Source organism: Syngnathus scovelli, chromosome 7 (assembly GCF_024217435.2).
Source record: "Syngnathus scovelli strain Florida chromosome 7, RoL_Ssco_1.2, whole genome shotgun sequence".
NCBI lineage: Eukaryota > Metazoa > Chordata > Actinopteri > Syngnathiformes > Syngnathidae > Syngnathus > Syngnathus scovelli.
The window spans coordinates 9,998,700-10,023,329 of NC_090853.1; the positions used below are offsets into that span (position 1 = coordinate 9,998,700).

The 24,630-nt window shown below is 41.5% G+C and overlaps 2 protein-coding genes across 6 annotated transcripts; one reads left to right on the plus strand and one right to left on the minus strand.

Moving 5' to 3' along the window:
* The first annotated feature begins 231 nt into the window (after positions 1-231).
* LOC125972874 (clathrin heavy chain 1) lies at positions 232-20,622 on the plus strand. 5 transcript variants are annotated; one of them, XR_007482940.2, is made up of 34 exons: positions 239-685; positions 2,618-2,825; positions 5,081-5,349; positions 5,714-5,875; positions 5,960-6,073; positions 6,915-7,088; positions 7,653-7,850; positions 8,022-8,222; positions 8,326-8,478; positions 8,708-8,830; positions 8,938-9,075; positions 9,202-9,366; positions 9,456-9,636; positions 9,709-9,872; positions 9,956-10,081; positions 10,169-10,311; positions 10,676-10,910; positions 11,036-11,158; positions 11,356-11,501; positions 11,592-11,775; positions 11,863-12,055; positions 12,141-12,298; positions 12,386-12,550; positions 12,670-12,777; positions 12,907-13,074; positions 13,246-13,395; positions 13,476-13,607; positions 13,780-13,890; positions 14,120-14,290; positions 14,402-14,623; positions 15,662-15,682; positions 17,877-17,939; positions 18,633-18,708; positions 19,075-19,146. XR_007482940.2 is itself a non-coding variant. In XM_049726895.2 (33 exons), exons 1-33 carry the CDS (start codon positions 644-646, stop codon positions 19,203-19,205), a joined length of 5,055 nt encoding a protein of 1,684 aa, XP_049582852.1. In that variant the 5' UTR covers positions 274-643; the 3' UTR covers positions 19,206-20,622. The 5 variants fall into 5 exon arrangements, 3 of the variants coding, with proteins under 3 accessions (XP_049582854.1, XP_049582852.1, XP_049582853.1); XR_007482941.2 differs by lacking the exon at positions 15,662-15,682 and having other exon boundaries at positions 240-685; XM_049726895.2 differs by lacking the exon at positions 17,877-17,939 and having other exon boundaries at positions 274-685; positions 19,075-20,622.
* Positions 20,396-24,420, minus strand: cfap45 (cilia and flagella associated protein 45). Its single transcript, XM_049726898.2, has 12 exons — positions 24,287-24,420; positions 23,797-23,898; positions 23,633-23,733; positions 23,237-23,381; positions 22,991-23,161; positions 22,632-22,810; positions 22,422-22,551; positions 22,211-22,357; positions 21,540-21,653; positions 21,188-21,381; positions 20,876-21,100; positions 20,396-20,804 (listed from the first exon to the last, which is right to left on the minus strand). The coding sequence occupies exons 1-12, from the start codon at positions 24,287-24,289 to the stop codon at positions 20,744-20,746; spliced, it is 1,572 nt and encodes a 523-aa protein (XP_049582855.1). The 5' UTR covers positions 24,290-24,420; the 3' UTR covers positions 20,396-20,743.
* Between the last annotated feature and the right edge of the window lie 210 nt (positions 24,421-24,630).

A 24,630-nucleotide genomic window follows, 5' to 3' on the forward strand; every position in this document is an offset into this window, starting at 1 on the left:
CTTTCTGTGGCGCCATTATCAGAAATGATGAAGGAAAAGCATACTTGAGAAGCTAATCTTCAACGTTCACCAAGCTCAAATTTTGGTGACGTCACGCGTAGTTATGCTTTGAACTCAAAACATTTAGTTTGATGCAATTTTTTTCCCCGGGACATTTTCTACTTGTGAGATTTAAAATTAGAATTTACATTTTGAATGATCTGACTCCATTAACAAGAATATGATATAATGGAAAATTGTGACAATTAGATGCGGACATAATGTAATTATATGACTAAGTGGAAAAACAGCCATTATGAACTAAGGTCTGCAGCCAGTGTCCTTCCAGATGCTTCCGGATCGGGAAGCCACTCAAAACCGTTTCCGCCGCCATTGCGGATTTTGGACAGGAGATCAGCCGTAACCACAGCCGCTATCCATCTTGTGGTGCGGGGTGCATAAGAACTAAACACTGACACACTGGGCTGCAACGTTTGGGTGGCGCTTTTGGGAGCAGTGCAATTTTATCGTGGTTTTGTCTCAACGGACTTGCTCCGACCTACACGTAGCGTAAGGAGGTCGTAAGCTAGCGCGGTGCTGCTGCTCTGCTAGCTAGCACGGCGGCTAACATTTAAGCACTCTGGAGAACGCCGAGGAAAACACCATGTCGCAAATCTTGCCTATTCGCTTCCAGGAGCATCTACAGGTATGTAGGCACATTCGGTTGTGATATGAAACGCGCGACTGCTTTATGAATCGAGTTCTCTACAACGGAGTCGTATGACAGCTCGCTAGCTGAGCTAACGTCAATACCCGCAGCAAATAAATGACCTCCCCTCCCCCGTTTAGCATCAGCTAACAAATAGCCTTCAAGGCTAGCATCTCATTCATTTTCACCAAAGACACTGCGCAGCCCAATTCACTGTTTGACACTCGCAAAATTGGCAAATCGTTCTATTTAACATTTTCGCTGCCCTTCAGTGTACCGTCAGTGTGATTTTGATTTGCACACGCCTTCATTTTTAAATGTTAGCTCGTACCGTCATGAATGTGTCATGAGGGATGCTTGCAGTCACGTCATGAAATCATAGCTTCATTGATTCAACGCGGAATTTGTATAAAAATGACGCGTTTAGTCATCGTGCTTTATGCAACACATTTGGATTGATGTTTTGATGTCCAAAATTTCTCCAATGACTATTCTGACAGGATGAGTCAAACAAGAAACCGTGTTCAGCTGCTCTGAATTCATACAGAAGCGTCTATTTAAAAATATTAGGAAAAATAATTTCTATTATACACACCCGTTGTGTGTGTGTGTGTGTGTGTGTGTATATGTATGTGTATTATATATATATATATATATATATATATATATATATATATATATATATATATATATATATATATATATGCGCGTTTGTGTGTGTGTATACATACATACAATTACCTACATATTGTGTTCCGTCAATATATAAGCTTGATATTGTGATAGTTATCATTCGCAAATCTTTTGTGATACTATCACGATTTAGTCTGCAATTCCCGTACCTGGTGTGGTAGCGCCTACTTTTACAGCCCAGGTGTCAAACCCAAGGCATGGGGGCCAGATCTGGCCTGCCACATTATTACGTGGTCCACAAAGCCAAATCATGTGCATTGATTTCATGTTATTTAACCAATTACAAAATTGCAATTTGTCTTCACCAAAGCCCTTTTGAAATTAAAAAATAATTCTTTTTTTTTTACTAGCTTCTGATTACAAAATTAGTTGTCCATATATTTGTGTTATGTGTGAATGTGATATTATGCGGCAATCATACATTTCTGGTATGTGGCTTCAGACTTCGCAGTCAGAATAGCCCTCTGAGGTATCATAACTATGATGTGGCCTGAGACCAAAATGAGCTTGACACCTGTCATACAACAACTGTTAATTACTGTTCAATTAGTAATTTGACAGTGACATTTTGTCTATTTGGTGAAATAAAAATAACAAAGGGAAATAAGAATGTGTTCACATTAAAACGGATCTAATCCTAAAGTCTTTGCTCTGAACCCAATGTATCCGGGTGGGATACATCCATCCATCCATCCATTTTCTGAACCGCTTAGTCCCCACGGGGGTCGCGGGCGTGCTGGAGCCTATCCCAGCCGTCATCGGGCAGTAGGCGGGGGACACCCTGAATCGGTTGCCAGCCAATCGCAGGGCACACAGAGACAGACAACCAATCGCACTCACACTCACACCTAGGGACAATTTGGAGTCTTCAATCGGCCTACCAAGCATGTTTTTGGAATGTGGGAGGAAACCGGAGTGCCCGGAGAAAACCCACGCGGGCCCGGGGAGGACATGCAAACTCCACACAGGGAGGGCCGGAGGTGGAATCGAACCCGCACCCTCCTAACTGTGAGGCGGACGTGCTACCCAGTGCGACACCGAGCCGCCCTGGGTGGGATACATTTAGTCTAAATTAAGTGCTGCTCAACTTGATCTAGTTATTTCAGTCTTTGCTTAAAGCAATATGAAAAACTTAAATTGGGTGTCATCTGTCCTAACAAACGTACTCTTTATCTCCCGTCACTGGAGGGCTTTGCTATTTGTATTCTACTAAGACAAACTGTCTTCATATTCCAGCTCCAGAACTTGGGCATCAACCCAGCTAACATTGGGTTCAGCACTCTGACAATGGAGTCAGATAAGTTCATCTGTATAAGAGAGAAAGTGGGTGAGCAGGCTCAGGTTGTCATCATTGACATGGCCGATCCCAACAACCCCATCCGCAGGCCCATCTCTGCAGACAGCGCCATCATGAACCCTGCAAGCAAAGTTATTGCTCTTAAAGGTAAGTAAATAGCATCCCTAATTGTTCATTATTTTACAAGGCAGTGAGCAATTTGTCTTCAAATTCAAGCCAAAATAGTTTACGACTTAATTGAAAACTTTTTCTATACACATACACACAGGTCATCTGTGTAATTTATTCGGCCACCTCATTCGTTTGTGCAGACATATAAAATAGTGTCATTAATGTGAAGTTTTATCATTGTGAGTTGATATTAAGTTATTCAGTAAAACTGATGGTAAAAAAGTCATGCTGTCATGAATGCTTTGTCTGTTTTTGTTTTTGCTCTTTTTTCATTTCCTTAATGCTCTCTTATGTTTGCAGACGGTGAGTTGAATTTTACAAATCATGAGTTGTCAAAGTGTATCCCTGTATGCACTTGTCTTGACACGAATGCACAATACCGGTCATAGATTTAATGAATGCTTGGCATCGGATTAGTAACAGTGTCAGATGAGATTTGTAGTGTTGTTTTAATTATTTTTATTATTTTCATTAGTCTTAGTACAGCACATACAGCCTTAGAATTTAATTCATACAAGTAGCCCTTCTAATGGGCAATACAGATATATACTATGTTCATGAATTTTAGTTAATTCTTTGATTTGACAAAATGATGAAAATTAAGTTTTCAGAATAATTTGATAAGCAAGACTATATTCTCTTTAAGTCAGTTTCCAGGTAAAAGACCATTTTCCAGATAAAAAGATATTTTAAGATATTGTAAAGAAAAACTATCGACTTCCCCTCTAAAGACCCTTTCACTGTTTTCTGAGTTTTCCACTGTTTAGCAGTATCACAGGACATTTTAAACTCCCCTTGCCCCAAAATTAAAAACATGCCTATGCCCTCCAATTCTCATAGTCTATTCAGCTGCTGCACACATACTAACACATCACTGGTGATTTGGTTGGATCTATATTGCTTATTTTGTGTTGTATAGAACACTGCAGATCATATTTTATGAACAAACAAATTAGTCGGTGTTAGTGCATCTGTCCAGCAACCTTCCCATCATTACATCATCTGTATGCTTTGTAGTTCCCTCTTGCAAATCTGCATTCAGACCTAACCCAAAGTCTGACATCTCTCATTTTAGAATTTCATTCTCATTTGTGTTATTTCTCTTAAGATGGTGAGCCGCAGAGGTTATTGTTTCATGTACTAGATGGAGGCTCTGAATTAATCTGCTTTAAGCTAAAGTGACTAACCATTGGAATAAAAAATCCTGAAGCTCAACAGATGTATTTGTCATTGCAGTAATAAGAAGACAATCATAAAGAAGCCTCTGTTTAAATTATTAGAAAAATATGATCTATTAAGTTTGCTTGAAGAATAATTCTTTTGAACAAGGCATCTTAACAAACTTAGATACTGACTCTGGGTTAATATTGAAGAAACAGAAAAAGAAGTGAGCATTTATGATTTGCTGCATTCTCTTTGAATATACTGTGAAATATAAATCTTTTTTTCTTTTTTGTTGTTTTGAACCACAAGGTGATGTTTGCGCCGAACTTGCGCCTTCCTCACCGCTTGCCTGCCTCACACGCACCCTGTTGCTCCACTCGCAAAGCTGCTCTGAATTTTTTACAATTTGATTGGCCGAGTCATGTCATTTGGCAGGCGTTACAATGCACGCAATTGGTCTTTGTATTCCGAGTGTGTATGAGAAAGCGAACTGATAGTTCTGCACAGTAATACACGAGTGCCATTACCAATGTTACCCAATGTGTTGGTATGACCGCAGAGAAAACTAAATACCTCTTAATGTCTCTGTCTGTGGAATGTACCCAATAAGGCCATTGGAGCGACACCAAGTCAAGTAACTGTATTGACACATAGAAGTATGCAGTGCTTTGTCAGTCTGAAAACAGTTTGCGGAAGTCTGTCAAGCCATAAATTGGGGGTTTTGTCCACATACCGGGGGGGTTGCATATCCAGCCTTGAATGTGCACACGTCAATGAACTGAATGCAGATCTACCACAATGTAGTTACCCTTTTGTTGGTCTTGCCTCTTGATTTGATACTGCCTTGTTGTGTGGTGCTTTCCTATCACTGAAAGCAAACCTTGACTCCCTACTCTAACAACTGGAATTTGGTATTTGTCCTCTCCTCCCCCCATTGTCTGATGTGGGTGATGTGTAGTAGCTTAGATGACTCAATTTTCTGTCTAATAATTATCTTCTCACAAGCGTGTGGTGTTAAAACAAAACAACTTGTCGACTCACATTAACCTTGATGTTAATACTTTCAGCGGCCAAGACCCTGCAGATCTTCAATATTGAAATGAAGAGCAAGATGAAGGCTCACACAATGACAGATGATGTGACCTTCTGGAAGTGGATCTCACTCAACACAGTTGCCCTGGTCACAGACAACGCGGTCTACCATTGGAGCATGGAGGGCGACTCTCAGCCAGTCAAAGTCTTTGACCGCCATTCCAGCCTGGCAGGCTGCCAGATCATCAATTATCGCACTGACGCCAAACAGAAATGGTTACTGCTAATCGGCATTTCAGCACAGGTACCAACTGTGTGGTCATCAGCTTTTCTACAAAACTGTTCATCTGTATTGGACAGCATATATATTTTTAATGGATCATTTAGATGGCAAGAGTGTTTACAAAGTGTTCACTGTTGTCCTACCTTAGTCACATGATGTTTTATGTCACCGGTCAACATTTATTTGTTGTAATGTAAGTAATGTAATATTAAGTTTGTTGGTCGGGATATTGCATTGTGTGGGAAAAACTGTCATAAAGCTCCAGTGGGATGTATTGTGATCTACAATCCTATATTTTCAATTAGTGTAGTCGTTTCACAGTTATTTATACAATGTGTGTATTTCTTAGTTGAATCAATCTTTTGTTATGGCTTATGTTCTCCAGCAAAACCGTGTTGTTGGAGCAATGCAGTTGTACTCGGTGGACAGGAAGGTTTCTCAGCCCATTGAAGGTCATGCGGCTGGTTTTGCACAATTCAAGATGGAGGACAACACAGAGGAGTCAACTCTGTTCTGTTTTGCTGTTCGAGGACAGGCAGGCGGAAAAGTAAGATCATGCACCTGAATGATGCGTCATATTATATTTCAATTTCATGTTTTGCGTCTTCTTTGTTTTGTTATTCTTTTATAGCTCCACATAATTGAAGTCGGCACTCCACCAACCGGGAACCAGCCATTTCCGAAGAAGGCTGTAGATGTATTTTTCCCTCCAGAAGCCCAGAATGACTTCCCGGTTGCCATGCAGGTATGAAGGATAACAAGTTGTTTTTGTAAACAACTGTTATTCAGGGTTCCCGCGGATTCTTAAAAAGTCTAAAAACAAATCTAAAACAAGGCATTATTTAGCATTAAAATGTCCCAAATCATTCTTTCAAAAGTCTTAAAAATGTCAACACATTTTAAGTAGGATATGATCATTACAGTGGATCCTTGCCTACTTAAAGTTCGGCACCTGCAGATTTGCATATTGGCAGCTTTTTTTTTTAGTTCTTTTGTGGTTGTTGTTGTTTTTTATGGGGGGGTGGGTTTCCTCATTTTCCCCCTTCATTTTTTACAGAACTCGCAGATTGAATGACAGCGAACACACGTTTAAATGAACATCACATGTACACAGATTTTTGCTTTTCACGAGCCAGCCTGGTCCCTATTCCCCATGAATCACACAAGCCCACTGTCGTCTCAAATGCCAAAATAAATTAACATTTAAAAAAATAGATGTTTACCAAATTACTCTTATGGTATCATCACACGGTCACATTAATATAACCAACAAAACAATGATGTGGTTTTAGTCGGAACTCTTAAGAACAGATGCGCATTGAATCTATACAGTAGACAGCATGGTACTTTGGGAACAATGTGAATTTGGTCTTGGATTAAATTTCAGATGGAATTAAAATGTCTGAAAGTCTTGAGTTTAACTTGCTTTTGGCTTTAGCAACCCTGTTATTGTGCCATCAATGTAACATTTATTGAGTTATGTGCCTGTTGATTAGTTTGACCTTTGATGTTGTCCACTAACATAATTTTAATTTCGTTATAAGATGGGGGTATTCTAATTATGTCTCTATTGTCTGTATTTTTAGATAAGCTCCAAGCAAGATGTAGTCTTTCTCATTACCAAATATGGCTATATCCACCTGTACGACTTAGAAACGGGGACCTGCATCTACATGAACAGGATTAGTGGAGAGACCATTTTTGTCACTGCCCCTCATGAGCCAACTGCTGGTATCATTGGGGTCAACAGAAAAGGACAGGTATGGAAAAAAAGTGAAAACATTTTTCTTGACATTGAATCGCTTGGACACCTGTTCTTCATTTTTTTGCATATATACTGTACCTGGAAATACGTGTATATTTATACATAGATTTGCAAGGTCACTGCGCAAAGAATTCACTTTACTGATTTCTGTGCAGCCAGCGTGAGTTCAGTTTATGATTAAATCAGAGTATATAATACCTTTCTCCCATACATTGATGGATAAGGCAGACCCTATTCACCTAATGAGTATTTGAAAATTGACTGATATTCATAAGATTTGCAAATGGGCCATGGTGTAGCAGCACTTTTAGTGAGATAGCTGCAGCAGAAGAGCGCAGCTTGTTGAGGCAGACTTGAGTCTAATCTTGTTATTGCTCTTAAATCTCACCTGCACCTCCACCACGAAGAGCTTATAGAGTATTATGCAAACAAAATGTGACACAACATGCAAGAATTTGAAGAGTCTGTATAAATTAGCAATATGTCAAACAAATAAAGATGTTTACAAAGTATTTGGGGTCAAATATGCAACTCAGAAGTGCTAAATGTGCTTTCCCAGGTGTTATCGGTATGTGTAGAAGAGGAGAACATTATTCCCTACATCACCAATGTGCTCCAGAATCCAGACCTGGCTCTCCGCATGGCTGTCCGCAATAACCTTGCCGGGGCTGAGGAATTGTTCGCCCGCAAGTTTAACACCCTCTTTGCTGCAGGGAATTACTCAGATGCGGCCAAAGTGGCAGCTAATGCCCCGAAGGTACAGTCAAGTTCTAGCTAACCTTTTTACCTCAAGCAAAATCATTGTTCCAGTCAATTGCACCTTTGACTCTGGAACATTTATCATTGCCAACATCACCCCTCAATTTTAATTAGGACACTGTGATGTCATTTAATGACTGTCGTCACCCGTCTGTTTGTCGTTCTCCAGGGTATACTGCGAACACCAGACACCATTCGCAGGTTCCAGAGTGTTCCTGCTCAACCAGGCCAGCGGTCACCACTACTTCAGTATTTTGGTATTTTATTGGATCAAGGCCAGCTTAATAAGTTTGAATCTCTGGAGCTGTGCAGGCCTGTCCTCCAGCAGGGCCGCAAACAGCTGCTAGAGAAATGGCTGAAAGAAGACAAGGTCTGTGCTCACTGGGTGGTTTTATAGCTGGCGATGCTTTTGTCTTCCACAATAGGCTTTTAGCGCTGTCTTGACTGATTTATCTGTCCTGTTTTGCTTACAGCTGGAGTGCTCAGAGGAGCTTGGAGACCTGGTGAAGTCGGTGGATCCCACGCTTGCGCTCAGTGTGTACCTGCGAGCAAACGTCCCCAACAAAGTCATTCAATGTTTTGCTGAAACTGGCCAGTTCCAGAAGATTGTACTGTATGCCAAGAAGGTTTGTTTTTGTCTCTTATTTGCTGTTCTTCTTTACCATATATTGATAGTTTAATCAGTAGTCTTTTTGTAAACTAATGTAATAATCATTGAATGCATATGGCCAGCTGCGTCTGTTTTAAATTCCAAATTACATTTCCAAAAATTATTTTTACTCTACAACATTGTCACAAAATATTGATGAATTTTTCTTGTATGTATTTTTATATATGATTTTTCCTATATATAAGGTTGGCTACACTCCAGACTGGATCTTCTTGTTGCGGAATGTAATGCGGATCAGCCCTGAACAGGGGCTTCAGTTCTCCCAGATGTTGGTGCAGGATGAAGAGCCTCTTGCTGACATAACACAGGTACAAACAAAGGAAGCAAAAAAATAATAATAATAATAAATTGAGTTCATGATAATGGTAAAATGATTTTGCCTTGAGCAAAATGGCAATTGTTTCTTTCTGTCTAGATTGTAGACGTTTTCATGGAATACAACTTGATCCAGCAATGCACATCCTTTCTGCTGGATGCCCTGAAGAACAACAGGCCCATGGAAGGACCATTGCAGACACGTCTGCTGGAAATGAATTTGGTCCATGCGCCACAGGTACATGAAGAAATAAAATGAGAACTATTCATGTTCATGCATTCATTTTTGTAATTTTGTCATTTTAGTTATTTCAAGAACAAAAAGTGGTTTTAAGTGTCTAAAGTCCTCTGGTGATTTTTGCAGGTCGCAGATGCTATTCTGGGCAACCAGATGTTCACCCATTACGACCGTGCCCATGTGGCACAGCTGTGTGAAAAGGCTGGTCTCCTTCAGAGGGCGCTAGAACATTATACTGATCTGTATGACATTAAGCGGGCAGTGGTGCACACTCACCTCCTCAACCCAGAGGTACACTGGCGATTTTCTAATTGTTTCCAAAGGTACAGGTACCTTTTTACTTACAGAATACTAATTGTCACTCGTTTGTGCCCTTCTAGTGGTTAGTCAATTTCTTTGGCTCACTGTCAGTGGAGGACTCTTTGGAATGCCTTCGGGCCATGCTCTCTGCTAACATCCGCCAGAACCTGCAGATTTGCGTTCAGGTTGCCTCCAAGTATCATGAGCAACTCAGCACTCAGAGCCTCACTGAACTTTTTGAGTCCTTCAAGAGTTTCGAAGGTACACCTTGAGACTTAGATTTGGAGAGCGCAAACAAGTTGTAACACGCTGTCACATGATTTTGTCTTTCAGGGTTGTTCTACTTCTTGGGTTCCATTGTCAACTTTAGCCAGGACCCAGAGGTTCACTTTAAATACATTCAAGCTGCCTGCAAGACAGGTCAAATCAAAGAGGTGGAAAGAATTTGCAGAGAGAGTAACTGCTATGACCCTGAGCGTGTGAAGAACTTCCTCAAGGTCAAAAATGTCTTCAAGCTGCACACTCTGGACATGAAAAAACATTTTCACTGCATACATCAACTATTTTTTCTTCTCTGCAGGAAGCCAAGTTGACTGATCAATTGCCATTGATCATTGTATGTGACCGCTTTGATTTTGTCCACGATCTGGTCCTATACTTGTATCGCAACAGTCTGCAGAAATACATTGAGATCTATGTGCAGAAGGTACAACGCTGATCTGAGCTTTTTAGTCAACATTTACTATCTACGTATAGAGCAACAGTCTGACTCCACATTTCTGATGTTCTGCAGGTAAACCCAAGTCGTCTCCCAGTGGTCATTGGAGGTTTGCTGGATGTCGACTGTGCTGAGGATGTTATCAAAAACCTGATCATGGTCGTTAGAGGACAGTTTTCCACAGATGAACTAGTTGCTGAAGTGGAGAAGAGAAATCGGTAAGAGAAGGAACAAACTGTCATGCACTGAAAGAACAATTTGGCTGCTTCCTAACCACTGTGCTGTGGAACACTGGCTCTGTAAGAGCCACAACAAATGACCAACTAGATTTCCTCAGCCAATAACGTATAGTGATCTTCCACTAAAAGGCAGAAGGTGCAATTAACCTGGAGCAATAGTACAACAACAAAAATACAGCTGAGTGTTTAATTAAACAGCACACTCAGTTTGGAAAATGAATGAATATTTTTGTTTGTTGGTGTGCTGTGAGAATTTCCTAATGGAGTGCATAGGCATAGCCAAATAAGTGTTGGGAGACACTTTTCTCAACAAATGAAATTCCGTCTTTCTTTTTCCCAACAGACTGAAGCTCCTGCTCCCTTGGTTGGAAGCTCGTATTCATGAAGGCTGTGAGGAGCCTGCGACCCATAATGCCCTTGCCAAGATTTACATAGACAGCAACAACAACCCCGAGCGCTTCTTGAGGGAGAATCCTTTTTATGATAGCCGTGTAGTGGGCAAATACTGTGAGAAGAGAGACCCCCACCTAGCCTGCGTGGCCTATGAAAGAGGACAGTGTGACCAGGAACTAATTCATGTGAGTTGTCATTGAAAGCCAAGACACCGACCCACATTTTTAACAGATTTTTGTCAAATGTTATACGTGTGTATTTTTTACTTTTTTTTTCAACATTGTCAACTGATTTTTGTCAAATGTTATAGGTGTGTAATGAAAACTCGCTGTTCAAGAGTCTGTCACGCTACCTTGTGCGCCGCAAGAATCCTGAGCTGTGGGCAAGTGTGCTACTGGAGACCAACAACTACAGAAGACCACTTATTGATCAGGTCTTACATCTTTGTGTTATTTGTATTAAATCGTGCAAAATCTAGTAAACATCTCTTGCAAATGTATAGAACACATTGTGCAAGACTTTGTCAAGGTCTTTTTCTATTGAACTGGAAATGCATTTTTCTGTCCTTGTGAAAGCTTCTCTTTTATAAATGTTGTGCCATTGTGCTTCTGTTGTGTTTTTGTGATGCAGGTTGTCCAGACTGCCCTGACAGAGACCCAGGATCCAGAGGAAGTGTCTGTTTCAGTGAAGGCTTTTATGACTGCGGACCTCCCCAATGAGCTCATTGAGCTTCTGGAGAAGATTGTCTTGGATAACTCTGTCTTCAGCGAGCACAGGTATCATGAAATGTCATTGCTTTTATTTTTTCACCCATAGCTAAAAATCTATTTTCTCACTGAGATCTTCTTGTCTTGTGTATATGTTAGAAACCTCCAGAATCTGCTCATCCTGACAGCAATCAAAGCCGATCGGACCCGCGTCATGGAGTACATTAACCGTCTGGACAACTATGATGCCCCAGATATTGCAAACATTGCTATAAGCAATGAGCTCTTTGAGGAGGCCTTTGCTATTTTTAGGAAATTTGATGTCAACACATCTGCTGTGCAGGTGAGTGACTTTTATACTGTACTTAGTTATGCTTCATTATTTTATTAGCCTGTGTATTTTACTGGAATACTGGCCTATCATATTTAGGTTCTTATTGAGCACATTGGTAATTTGGACCGAGCCTATGAGTTTGCCGAGCGCTGCAACGAGCCTCCAGTGTGGAGTCAGCTGGCAAAGGCCCAGCTGCAAAAGGGCCTGGTCAAAGAAGCTATTGACTCCTACATCAAGGCTGATGACCCATCTGCTTACATGGAGGTGGGGCAAGCTGCAGCTCAGAGTGGTAAGTGTTTGAATGTTTGAGAGAAAACACAATTTGTGTGAAAATCATTTGAAATGGTCAAATAAAAGTCATGTGCTGTGTGTAGGAAACTGGGAGGACCTTGTAAAGTTTCTGCAAATGGCCCGAAAAAAGGCCCGTGAGTCATATGTTGAAACAGAGTTAATCTTTGCTCTGGCAAAGACCAACCGCCTTGCAGAGCTAGAAGAGTTCATCAATGGACCCAATAATGCCCACATCCAACAAGTAGGTTCTGAGACGCATCAAATTCTATCATTTGTTGTTGCCAATTGATTCTGTCTTGACTTATCTTTTGCCTGCTCTTTTCTTTAGGTGGGTGACCGTTGCTATGATGACAAGATGTATGAGGCAGCCAAACTGCTTTACAACAACGTGTCTAATTTTGGTCGCCTGGCTTCCACTCTGGTGCACCTTGGAGAGTACCAGGCAGCTGTGGATGGTGCTCGCAAGGCCAACAGTACACGCACCTGGAAAGAGGTGAGAAATGACAGATTAGTTTTGAATGAAATTAACTGCTCGTCTGATTTTAGCCTTTACCCAGTATTGAAGTGAACGTGCTCTACAGTCCTCACGAGTCCATTCTCGTTTACTTCTAGGTGTGTTTTGCGTGTGTCGATGGGAAAGAATTCAGGCTTGCCCAAATGTGCGGCCTGCATATTGTTGTACATGCCGATGAGCTGGAGGAACTCATCAACTACTATCAGGTACAAAGCCCCCTTTTTACATACACTGAGTACATGCCGATATTCAAGAGAATTATAAGGCAGAAAAATAGCCTAGCCTTGTAAAAGAGCTAAAAGATTTGAATGAGGTGTACGTCTGAACTGCTTCAGGACCGCGCCTACTTTGAGGAGCTGATCACCATGCTGGAGGCTGCTTTGGGACTGGAGCGGGCTCACATGGGAATGTTCACAGAGCTGGCCATTCTCTACTCCAAATTCAAACCCCAGAAGATGAGGGAGCACTTGGAACTTTTCTGGTCCCGTGTGAACATTCCAAAGGTATACTCGGGGAACCATCACACCATTTATTAACAACATTAAAAAAAAAGATGTTTACTCCATATTAAAGAAACGTTCTTTAAGGGATGATGTTACCATGACCTTTGATACAGGCCTCTGTTGGTAAGATCCAATCATATTTATTGATGACGATGATTGATGACTTTTAAGGTTCTCAGGGCGGCCGAGCAGGCCCACCTCTGGGCAGAGCTAGTGTTCCTCTATGATAAATATGAGGAATATGACAATGCTATCATCACCATGATGAACCATCCTTCTGATGCCTGGAAAGAAGGCCAATTTAAAGACATTGTCACCAAGGTAGGGCTCCTCTATGAAACAAACTTGCTTATTGTCAGAAAAGTGTGTTCATTTGTAAACTTTTTGATTTTTCCAACAAGGTGGCAAACGTGGAGCTGTACTACAAAGCCATCCACTTTTATCTGGAGTTCAAACCTTTATTATTAAATGACCTGCTCATTGTTCTTTCCCCAAGACTGGACCACACACGTACTGTCAATTTTTTCACCAAGGTGAGTGCTTTCCTCATTTTATGCCACTGTTTTGTTTGGTTGATTAGTGCACGACCCCATGCAAATATGAGCCTAAAAATGTATTTTTACATAAGTGAAGCATTACACAGATTGGTAAAGATGGTTTTCATTTGTAATCATTATTTATTTCATTACGGATTCATCTGTTCAGGTGAAGCAGTTACCTCTGGTTAAACCATATTTGAGGTCTGTCCAGAATCACAACAACAAGTCAGTCAATGAGTCTCTCAACAACCTCTTCATCATCGAGGAAGACTATGTGGTATGATGTGGCACTGACTCTTTATTTACTGTTATTTGGTTTGAATAAATGTTATATGCCTGTTTGTTTCACTTTGATGTACTTTGAACTTTCCGAGTGACTTTCCATTGCCACCAATGACGGGTCAAACCGAAAGTCACAACAACTTTCCATTGTCGAAGCGGTCATTAAAACAATCTTTCTCTCCTTGTTAAAATTGTTTTCATCGGTCTTGTTTGCTTATTTACAGTCACTACGCACTTCCATTGATGCTTACGACAACTTTGACAACATCTCGCTGGCCCAAGGCCTCGAGAAGCATGAGTTGATCGAATTCAGAAGGATCGCAGCATACCTTTTCAAGGGCAACAACCGCTGGAAACAGAGTGTTGAGCTTTGCAAGAAAGACAAGCTCTACAAGGTGCGTTGTGGCAGTACTCACATGAACTGTATACTTTCACTCACTGCGTTATGGTCACACAGGCACCACCTGAACCATTACCACGTACATTTTTTATGTCCCCTTGAGCAGGACGCCATGCAGTATGCGTCAGAGTCCAAAGACATTGAACTGGCCGAGGAACTTCTTGCGTGGTTCCTGGAGGAGGACAAGAAGGAGTGTTTCGCTGCCTGCTTGTTCACCTGCTACGACTTGTTGCGACCTGACGTGGTGCTTGAGACTGCTTGGAGGCACAATATCATGGACTTCTCCATGCCGTACTTCATCCAGGTCATGAGGGAGTACCTCAGTAAGGTGGGTCATTCACACATGAAGAAAATAAAACACCACATTAATTGGGAACAACAACATACAGTGGATGTATTAACGAGGGCGTAAGAAAACGATAACACTAAAACCTACGTAACTATATTTATAGAAAAGAATGTTCGTTATGTAGAGACTTCGGTAGTGATGGGCACCTTCACAGTGACTTTCTCCCTGCGAGCAAATGTTGGAAAATACTGTTCACAAAATCTCACATGGAGATCCTATTAAATGGATTCTTCAGAATTAGTGTTTTCCTTCCACACCGTTCTATTTGCAAATACTGTTAACATCAGGTAGTGTAGCACAAGTCCATATGCCTGCAACTAAGTCGCTGCGTGTACGTTCAGGCTATTCTTGCTCCCTTCATTTTCCTCTTATGTCCTTCATGTGCCATCACTGGTGTTATTCTTTTTCACTTGGGTTTTCATCCACTCAAGCTACTTTCCCATACAAATGTGCTCCAGAGGAGATTTGTGACAGTCGTAATCACTTTTCACGTTGGATGGAATAAAAGTTCATTTTAAGCGGTAGATGTCCGTTATGGCATCTTTGACTTGCAAGTTACTGAGGCTTTTACAACCACCATGATTATTAATTAAATAGCGCTGCAGCATTATGCTGCATTTAGTGGAAGAGGGAGTTCAAACTCGTCAACAACCTTAACCTTTAAATTATTGTCATGTGCATAAGCAGGTTTTGCCCTCTGCATTTAACCAATCACAAATTCACCTTAGACACATAGCAAGTACACATCATTATACTCACACTTGAGCAGTTTGGGGTGTTAAGGCTCCTTACTCAAGGGAAACTATTCCAAATTCTGAACTACTGTACTTTCCCTCAGTAGTGAGGTTCACATTTGTATCAGAAGTGGCATCTCCTGCATCTCTTCTATGTTTTTGTGTTGTCTTTCAATGTTAAATTGTCCCCTGTTTGCTTGTTTCTCACTGTCAGTTTCTATTGTGGGAGACTTCCACTTGCTTTTTTTTTCCCTTAAGTTGCCTCTCTGAATTTCCTTTCCAGGTTGATGCGATAAAGGAAAAGGTGAACGTTGAATCCATTTCCTAATCATCCTTTTTGACTCGCTGTCCTATAACCTGTAGTAGTTTGGAGGGCTAAAATTAGCAGGAACTGCATGATTCCCCCTCCCACTTTGTCACTCTGCTGCTTTCACGTGTACAACTTTCTGCATCTTCACTAGACTACAACTATTTCCCCACAATCCAGAGTGGGGCTCTTCACATCACATCTTTACAGCTCTTCTGCTGGGCTGTTGGCTGGGAGGGTCACGCCATATTTCCTCAAATAGTTTTGTACACAAAAAATTATTACAAGTATGCCCTAATTATTGTATACTCGAGTGCATTGACCATTTAGTCAGTAAAGCTCCTTGCTCAAGGAGGGAGATACAAATTAGGGAGCAGTTTCACAAAAAGTCGTTAGATTTATTTCTGTTTGGATTGTCAAAAAACAAAGAATGCTAAATTAATAAAAGATTTTGTGGCTATTCCATGAGTGGTTTGGCCATTATAGTCTGTATTGGTTATAGACTAAATTGATCTTCAGGGTGTTCAAAAAAAGAAATGATCTCTTGAAATATGAACCAAAATTAAAGGCTTTGGTTGGAATATGAGTATGGATAGTAATAAATCAATAATTAGGTCATAGATTTCCCCCCTACCTTGTGGTATTTAGTGCTAATGAGTAAATAGATGCCCCTGGGAGCTATCTGAGGAAATGTGTTTCTCCCAAAAATATTTTAATGGCATCGTTAGTTTGGGGATTGTCACCAAATGACCTGGCTATCACAAAACTCTGTTCGTAGCCTCCTTCTCGAGGCTGACAGGAATCAGTCAGTAAAGCTTCCAGCCCCTCTTTAGTGTCAACGAGTGAAAAGTGCCACTCTGGATCACTACCTTCAGTGTCAGGTCTTTTTCCGATTACTTCGGTGGTTAGCTACCCCTCGACACCATCCTGTGATTATTAGCTGAGAGCATTTTCTCTAGGTATACAATGAGTTTCAATTCTTTCTTCATGGTGTTTTCCAGCGTATGTCTACAATATGCTTCAATTGATTCCTGTGCTTGAATAGTACATTAAAACAAATATCGGGTACTCAGAGATGAATATGTGTTCAGTGATTTCTTTAAGCATCCCTCCCAACATCGTTGTCAAACAGTTAAAAAGAAAATAATATGCAACTCAGGTCGTGTGTTCAGTAAAGCTACATGATGTGTGAAGCAACACGCATGCACTGCCCCTCCCTCGATAACATCAGCAGCACCGGGCAAGGAGAAATCGTTGTTGGCTGTGCCTGCTTCTGGAAACCTTCAAGTGGCTGTACAAGAGCATCCTGTCTGCCCTCTTTCTCGCTCCCTCCACTATGGCGCTGTGCTTCTCTTTTCTCTTTCTCACGCATTCTTAAAGAGGAACGTAACCAAAAACTGCTGCTACCGCATGTCTCTCAACCCTTCTCTTTTCGAAATGCAAGAGCCTGCACAACCAGATTGACTGACATTAATATACTACACAGTATGTACAGAACTAAACCCAGTACCAGAACATGGACACCTCACTTATCCTGTGCTTCATCAAAGTTCAAGCTTCTATTGTTCAAGCTGCATATTGCATAACTCAATCTGCTGGCTGCTTATTTCGTTTGGATTCTGCTGGTAATTTTCGGCTACCTGGCAAAAATGTAATGTAGTCAAGAACCCCCCCCCCCCCCCCCCCCCCTCCTAAACAACCAAAGTTATATTTATATTGACTTTTTAAATCTCTGTGCCACTTTTTTGTTAAACCTCCCCAAGGATTATACATTTTAGGACACACTACACACCTATGTCTTGATGAAACATGTTTATTTTTGAGGAGGCAGACCTACCTCTGTTGCATATATACGGTTAGACAATGGTAATTACATATTTTATTACTACAATGACTAGGGTGGACTGCACGTTAAGTCCGGAATCTAAACAAAAGCAAGAACAAACTTCAAAGTGTCTGTGCAGGATGCCACAAAGACAGAGGGTGCATTTTCCTCTTGCAGTCAACACTTATACGAATACATCTAATTTCATGCGTCAATTAGAGTACAGAGCTGTGATTGTGGCGCATACAGCAGACATATTGCCCAGACACAATTTGGTAATGATGGCGCCAAAGTCTGAATGATTCACTAACAGACACGTTTTCAGAAATAGGCCCCTCAAAAGTTTACATTGATGTTTGATTTCAGCCTTGAAGGATGGCAAGCCCAACGCAGAGCCCATTACAGCATTTGTATACAAGCAATTAAAAGGTAATTTTCCCACAACACATGCTTAATTTTGAGGTCAAACTGTTACAAAGACCTAACTACCTATATTTTGTTTTCAGTAACCCTTTAATATTATCGTAAAAGTAAAAATATTCATGATTATCTGGATGCAGCGTCTTTAGTGACAATAATAGATGCCTCCCGCATTTGCAGCTGCCCTCTAATTGACGAATTACCGTCCATTAATAACGACAGATCAAATGTGAATTAGCTCCAATTACATTTTTAGAGCAGCCAAACATAAGAAGAGGTCAGTTGTACTGGTGACAGGTTGGTTCTCTACATACTCTCAAATCGTAACGTAGATGATTGGGTGGCTGGATGGGTGGGACCATCATTGTTATAATCTGTCTATAACCCCTCCTCCTGCCCCCCGTAACACCACATTAGACTGTGTGTCCCTTAAACCAAGGCGGATTAGACTGTAATTAGATGCTTATAGTGCTTTAGTCATACATTAGTGGCTTTAGTCACTTAATGGAGGACCTTAAACTGCACATTTTCACTTAAATGTGGACGGTGCTCATCTCCTCCGCCTGTCAGCAATGGTCCCATCCTTCAGCCAGTGAAATAACCCTGAGGTCAGTTTTTACAAACCTGGCGTCTTCAAAAGCCTCCGCCCAAGTTGCTGAACCACCAAGCTAGTGCTCACGCCACTGATGTTCTTTTCTTCAGGTGGACAAGCTCGAAGCCTCTGAGTCCCTGAGGAAACAGGAGGAGCAGGCCACAGAATCTCAACCAATTGTTTATGGTAAATGAATGCACTCATTCCCAGGGACGTACACTTGCCATTTGGGGCCACGTCGCGTTCTTACTTTTTTATTTATTCATTTATATATTTTCAATTAACCATTTTAGCTGCGTTAATGCAATTCTTTCCAAATTGAAAAATATTGTGTATGTTTTTTTTCTACCAGATTACATAATTTATTAATTTATTTTTTGTTATTTTGTTGTTGTTTTTTTGGAGGGGTGCCGAGTTCATGTAATGTGGAAATTCCAAAGGCATGACTGTTAAAGGAAAAAACAGGAATAGAAAAATGGAACAGGGCCAGCGTATTACATATGTCATTGCAAGCTTTTTTGGACGAAGATTGTTGTGTTGTTGGCTTGACAGGCACACCACAGCTGATGCTCACTTCAGGCGCCAATGTTGCCGTACCACCTCAGCAGGCGTACGGCTATGGGTACACAGCAGCACCAGGCTATGGCCAGCCGCCACAGGCCAACTTTGGATATGGCATGTGAACACCCACTCCACCGTGACCTTTCACCCTGTCCACTCCCCCCACCTCTTCCTCTCTTTGTGTTCTTCTCCAGCCTCCCATGGTCTTCTACCCTCAACAGAGGCCACAAGCAAGCAACAGCCCACTTTTATTTTGTATTTATATTCTTACAATTGTTACAACATTGTTGTCATGTTTGAAGAAAAACATGTTCATGCTATGAAGGACTTTTATTTGTATTGTTTGAACTGAAATTGGACCACATTTGCAATCCCCACATTCCATATTTATAACCCCTTGTTTAGAAATGTTTTTGTATGTTCCTGTCATGTTTTTGTTTGTTTCGTTTTGATTCTTGAATTGTTTAAGTGGACTTGCTTAAGCTGAGCATACGTTGAAGTAGGTGGAGGAGCATTGGATTTTGCACTCGTGAAGAAATTCCTGTGGAGAGAAGCTCTTACGTTTTGATGTATGGAACTGTGTCTCGTTTAGTCTGTTTCAATCCATTACATCATTGTCTATTTTGAGGAGAGAGAGAAAAATGTTACATAGAGTATTTGAACATTTATCGCCATTCGAATGGCTACCCCTAGCAACACTAAGTACAGTCATGATAGTATATTCTGCACAGGTGTGTAGCTTTATTGAGTTTTAAATGCATTCAGATGTATGTCACTTTATGATTGAGCCTGTGTGCGTGTGTATGTGCGTGCGTGCGTACGTATGTGAATTAAAGATGGTCTAAATAAGAATTTTAAACCCTCTTGCCCTGTACAGGTGGTACCTGCCAGATATTAGCTCTCCTCTGTGTGTTTAGGTGACCTCTTGTGCCGTGTACAGTGCTTGTGTGAGACTGTATTTGTGTATGTGCAAGGGCGGGACCACGTAGACATTTATCACGCGCGCATGTGTGCGTGTATTTACGCTGAGCCCTCGCTGCTGAGGTCTGTTTATGCCAGGTGTTGTGACGTTTCCCTCGGGTCACCATGAGGTTTTATTTTCATTCCTTTTTAGCGTGTACAGATGTGAACATGATTTTAAACATTGTAGATGGTGAGGCAATGCTCCCACGCACATACCAATGTCCTTCACCTCTCTCATCCTCCGAAACCAACAAATGACTTTTTGATGTCCAAATGACAGCTCGGTGAAACCCACAACATGTAGGTTGCATGTGTAGATGGTTAAGAAAAAAGGTCTCGGTACAGCCAGAACGGTGTCCAATAAGAGCCTGTATTTACCTTGATGTACTTCCTTACATCTCTCAAAGTGTGTGCGTGTGTGTGTATATATAAAGTGTCACCCTGCTTAAGTTCAATTCCTATTTGTTGTCATAAGGGGGCTCGAAAGGGGCTCTGCCATTGAAAAAGTAAAAGACCTAATATGACCTAACTGAAAGGGAACTACTAGCCTAAATAAAATGTAAAAATGGTCAAGTATCTTCTGTCCAGTCTGTATGGAAATGTGGTTTGGAATCAGAATGTTGGATTACAAGCAAACATGATGATACACTGGTAAATCAAGAGACAGACTCGGCTCCAGATGTATGTTTTGGGTGAATTAAAGGAGCCATGCTTTCCTCTCCACTTCACCGCAGTATTTCTCACTGAGCCCCGTTGCCCTGCGAGTGGACAAAAATGCATATTTACACAAACACCTTGAGAATTGTCTACAAGTACCACCTGCACTTACTTGAGCTCCTTCAGCTTCTTCTGTTTAATTTCACTGATGCGCTTGCGTCGCTGCCGGAGCTCCTCACTCAGTCTCTCCGCCTCCTTTAATGTCTCTTTGCGCTTGGCAATGTTGGCCTGCTCCAACTCCTTCACCTGCTGCCTGATGGCCTCGGCATGGCGCAGCGCTTTCTGACGCTGCTTTTTGTCCTCCTCTTTCTGTCTGACACTCGCCTCTTGCTGAACCCTTAATGTGGCACAAAGCAGCCTTACCAAAGGAGGTACAGAGATCCTCCGAACGGTGTTCAGTGACCATGTCACTGCCGTCTCTCACTTTAGAACCTTCTCAAACTCAGCCTTCTCTCGGCCAGCCTCCATGGATAGGAGCTGCTCTTTACGCTGGACTTGCTCTAGGCGAGCAGCGCGAAGCATGGCCTCCTCCTGAGCCTTCTTGGCAGCCAACTCCTTCTCCTTCCTTCTCCATTCTCTGTCCGCAATCTCCTGGTTCCTCTTGGCACGGAGTTCATCCTTCCAAATGTATCCACACACACATGCTTTTAGAGTAGTGGTTCTCATCGATTTCATTGCGTGCCACTCGTCACTGTTGTCGCCGAAAATCACTTACTATTTAGAGGATGTACCATTCAGTATTGAAATATTTGAGAAAATAAGTTGTAATTCTTAACCTGATCAGCCTTGTAGTCTTTCGCCCTCTCCTGCTGAGCTCTCAGCCTGGCGATCTCCAACTCCTTCTCCCTCTTCATCCTCTTCTGTTCCGCTTCATATTCGGCCTCACGTTGCTTCGGGAGGTATTGAAGTCAAAGGTAATGGCAAACAAGAACGCATCTGTCCATTTACTTTCTATAGTACTTGACTTCATTTTGTCACAGGTACGCTATTTCCCTTTTTAACAAACTGGAAAAATGTTAGCTTGACAGGGCTTGATAGAAACGTAATGCGTATATGATCAACAAAAATGGCTTTCTCTTCTCTTCTAACTGAGGTGAGCCAAACATGCATGTCCAGTCTTACACATCAAGTAGATTTGAGTCAGTACCCCGCCCTTACTTTAAACAAATGTATATGGCAACGTTTAACACCCAGTATCAACACACCATTTAATTTCCGCTGTATTTAACTGTAGGTTACTGCTTATTTTGTTAGGTGGGAGCTAGCTGACAATTTTCTATCGAGGAAACATTACAGGTAATCAATCATCAGATGGGACAAATGGAGGCCCAAATGCCCTCATATAGCAAATGTGGTCTGATACCGCTAAACATTTGCTTCTAGAACCCCTGTTCAATAAAACTGAGGTACAAAAGTATTTCCAACATCAAGGTGTTGCAGGTCTGACCAATTTGTTTTTGATGTATTCCATTTCTCTCATGTCCGCCATCTTCTCCTCCTCTCTCCTCAGCTCTTGTGCCCTCAACGTCTCAGCATTGATGCGCATGACCTCCTGGTGCAGACGCTGCTGTTCCTCCCTCTTGTTCTGCAGGGACTGGAACAATACAGGCAATTCAGTGTACTGTATGTATTTTACTGGCCATCTTAATTTGTGGTACCGTGAGATCCTCCATGTTCATCTTGGCTTGTTTCTCTCTGGTCTGATTTTTCTCCTGCTCTTTGAGCTCCTCTTGTACCAGCTTGTCTTCCAGACGCTGCTGGATCTGCTCAAAGATTTGTTGTTTCCCACTGGAGCACACAGACAACACACTCCTGATGCCATCAGCATGAGAAGGGTGGTGTTTTTTTGGGGGGAGCTGATTGATCACCTGATCCTCTCTTGCTTACGCATTTCATCAATCTGCTCCAGCCTTTCCAGAAGCCTGCGGCGTTCAGCTTCCATCATGGCATCTAGGCGCCTCTCCTCCTCCAGCATCTCCTTCTGAATCTGCTTCTTCTCCTGGATTTGGGCATCTCGTGTGGCTTGACACTGAGCGCCAAGAATCGCCTGAGGAGCTCGCAGATAGGGAGTTTATGACTTACTTTCTAAAGAAAATATACTTATTTTCTTGTAATTTACTTTGACATTATGCCCATTTTGAACGTTAAGTTGAGTTAGCTACGCTAATCAAACAAACAAAATGCCCTCGCTCCAAGTAGCTGCCTTAACTGCACGTATATTTCCTACCTTGTTGAGCTCTCGAATCTCCTCCTCCTGCTCCATTCTCAGGGCCTTGGCTCGCTCCAGCAGACGCTGCCTTCGCTCGTGAGCCTCCAGTTCGATCTCACTCACAGCCTCCCTCTCCTGACGGCACATGTCGGCCTCAAACATCTGCCGCTTCCTTTCTTCAGCTGCCCACTAGGATCAAGAACACGACTAAGAATGCTGTTCAAGGTTAAGTCAGCAAGTAAATGTTTTTGAAATGATTGCTACCATTTCATTCTCTTTTCCACTCTTGTGTGTCTCCTTTATGGCCTCCTTCTTCTCCTTGGAGAGAACCTTAGATCTGGAGGTGATCCGCTTAAAGTCAGCTGATGGCAGAATGATGGACTGTCCAGAGGGGTCACTGCATGGGACTCTGGCCACACAAGAATGTAGTTATACCTTCTTATTAATCACAGTAAGTTAGTAAAGACTGACCCAAATGGAAATTCCACTAATCTCATAGTATATACACAAGGCATGATATCCTTTCCAAACTTTTCCATCATCTTGTCTTAATATGGGTCGCAGGTCAGCAGGAGCCTATCCCATCTGATTTTGAGCAAGTGGCTGGAAGTGAGATTTTGGCCAGATAACAAGTCCATTAAATTTAAAGATATTGCCTACCTGAGATTGCGTACAAGGTCTTTGGTGACTATTTGGATAGTCTTGCCTATCTGCTTCTGCACTGGAACATCCTTTACCTTCGAGGCCAAATGTGATGACCTCTAAACAATAAAGATACACTCATCTGACAGTTGACAGATGCGGAAGGTAAAGGACACACTCACCTGTGTGGTCTTTCCAAACAGGTTTTCATCTACCTGGGATGAGGGGGCTCGTGTGCGATAGCAATGTTTTCTTCTCAAAGTTGAAGTGGAAGAGGTCTCACTCTGCAAAGTTTACACTTCTCCAATAATTATCACTGTCTGGTTCTGTTAAGATTAATGACTCATGAATGTGATTGACTGTCTGTCGCTTTATATTTACAAGCATACAAATCTAACATATTAGTAGTATTAATATGATGTTCATGATAAAGCATACATTTTCCATTTACGAGCCATTAAATGAATTATTATGTACTATGAAATAATATAAATGTGCTTTTTGTAACATCAAAAACTGATTTATTGTCCACTCCACCCTCACCCCGGTCTTATTTTTCGTCCATTATTTGCAAAGCAAATTACACTAGGTCAGAATGAATCGAACTTCAGCAGAATTAAACCATCCCCCAAAAAGTGAAAACATCAGGGGGAAAAATTGCACAAACCATACCATTTCTTCTACGTCCGGATGTAGCTGAGACAGGGATTTTTTTTTTGTCACAAAAATAGAAAAGAACAATACCACTAAAAGTTTCTGCTGCCTGGAGCGCGTGACAAGAACCTCCGTGGTAATGTTGTGTTGTTTCCATAGAAACATGATAATACAGCAAGGAAGAAGGTGTTTATCATTTTTCTTGGATATTATGGCAAAAAATAAAACCAAGAGTCAAAAATATTTGTAATACTAAAGGATGTTTGTTTGTTTAAAACTTTTTATTTTGTCGTTTATGGAGAACGTCTGTCTCGTGCCACAAAGAATCGGTAGGAGGCGCAAGCGTACCCGAGCGCTCGACA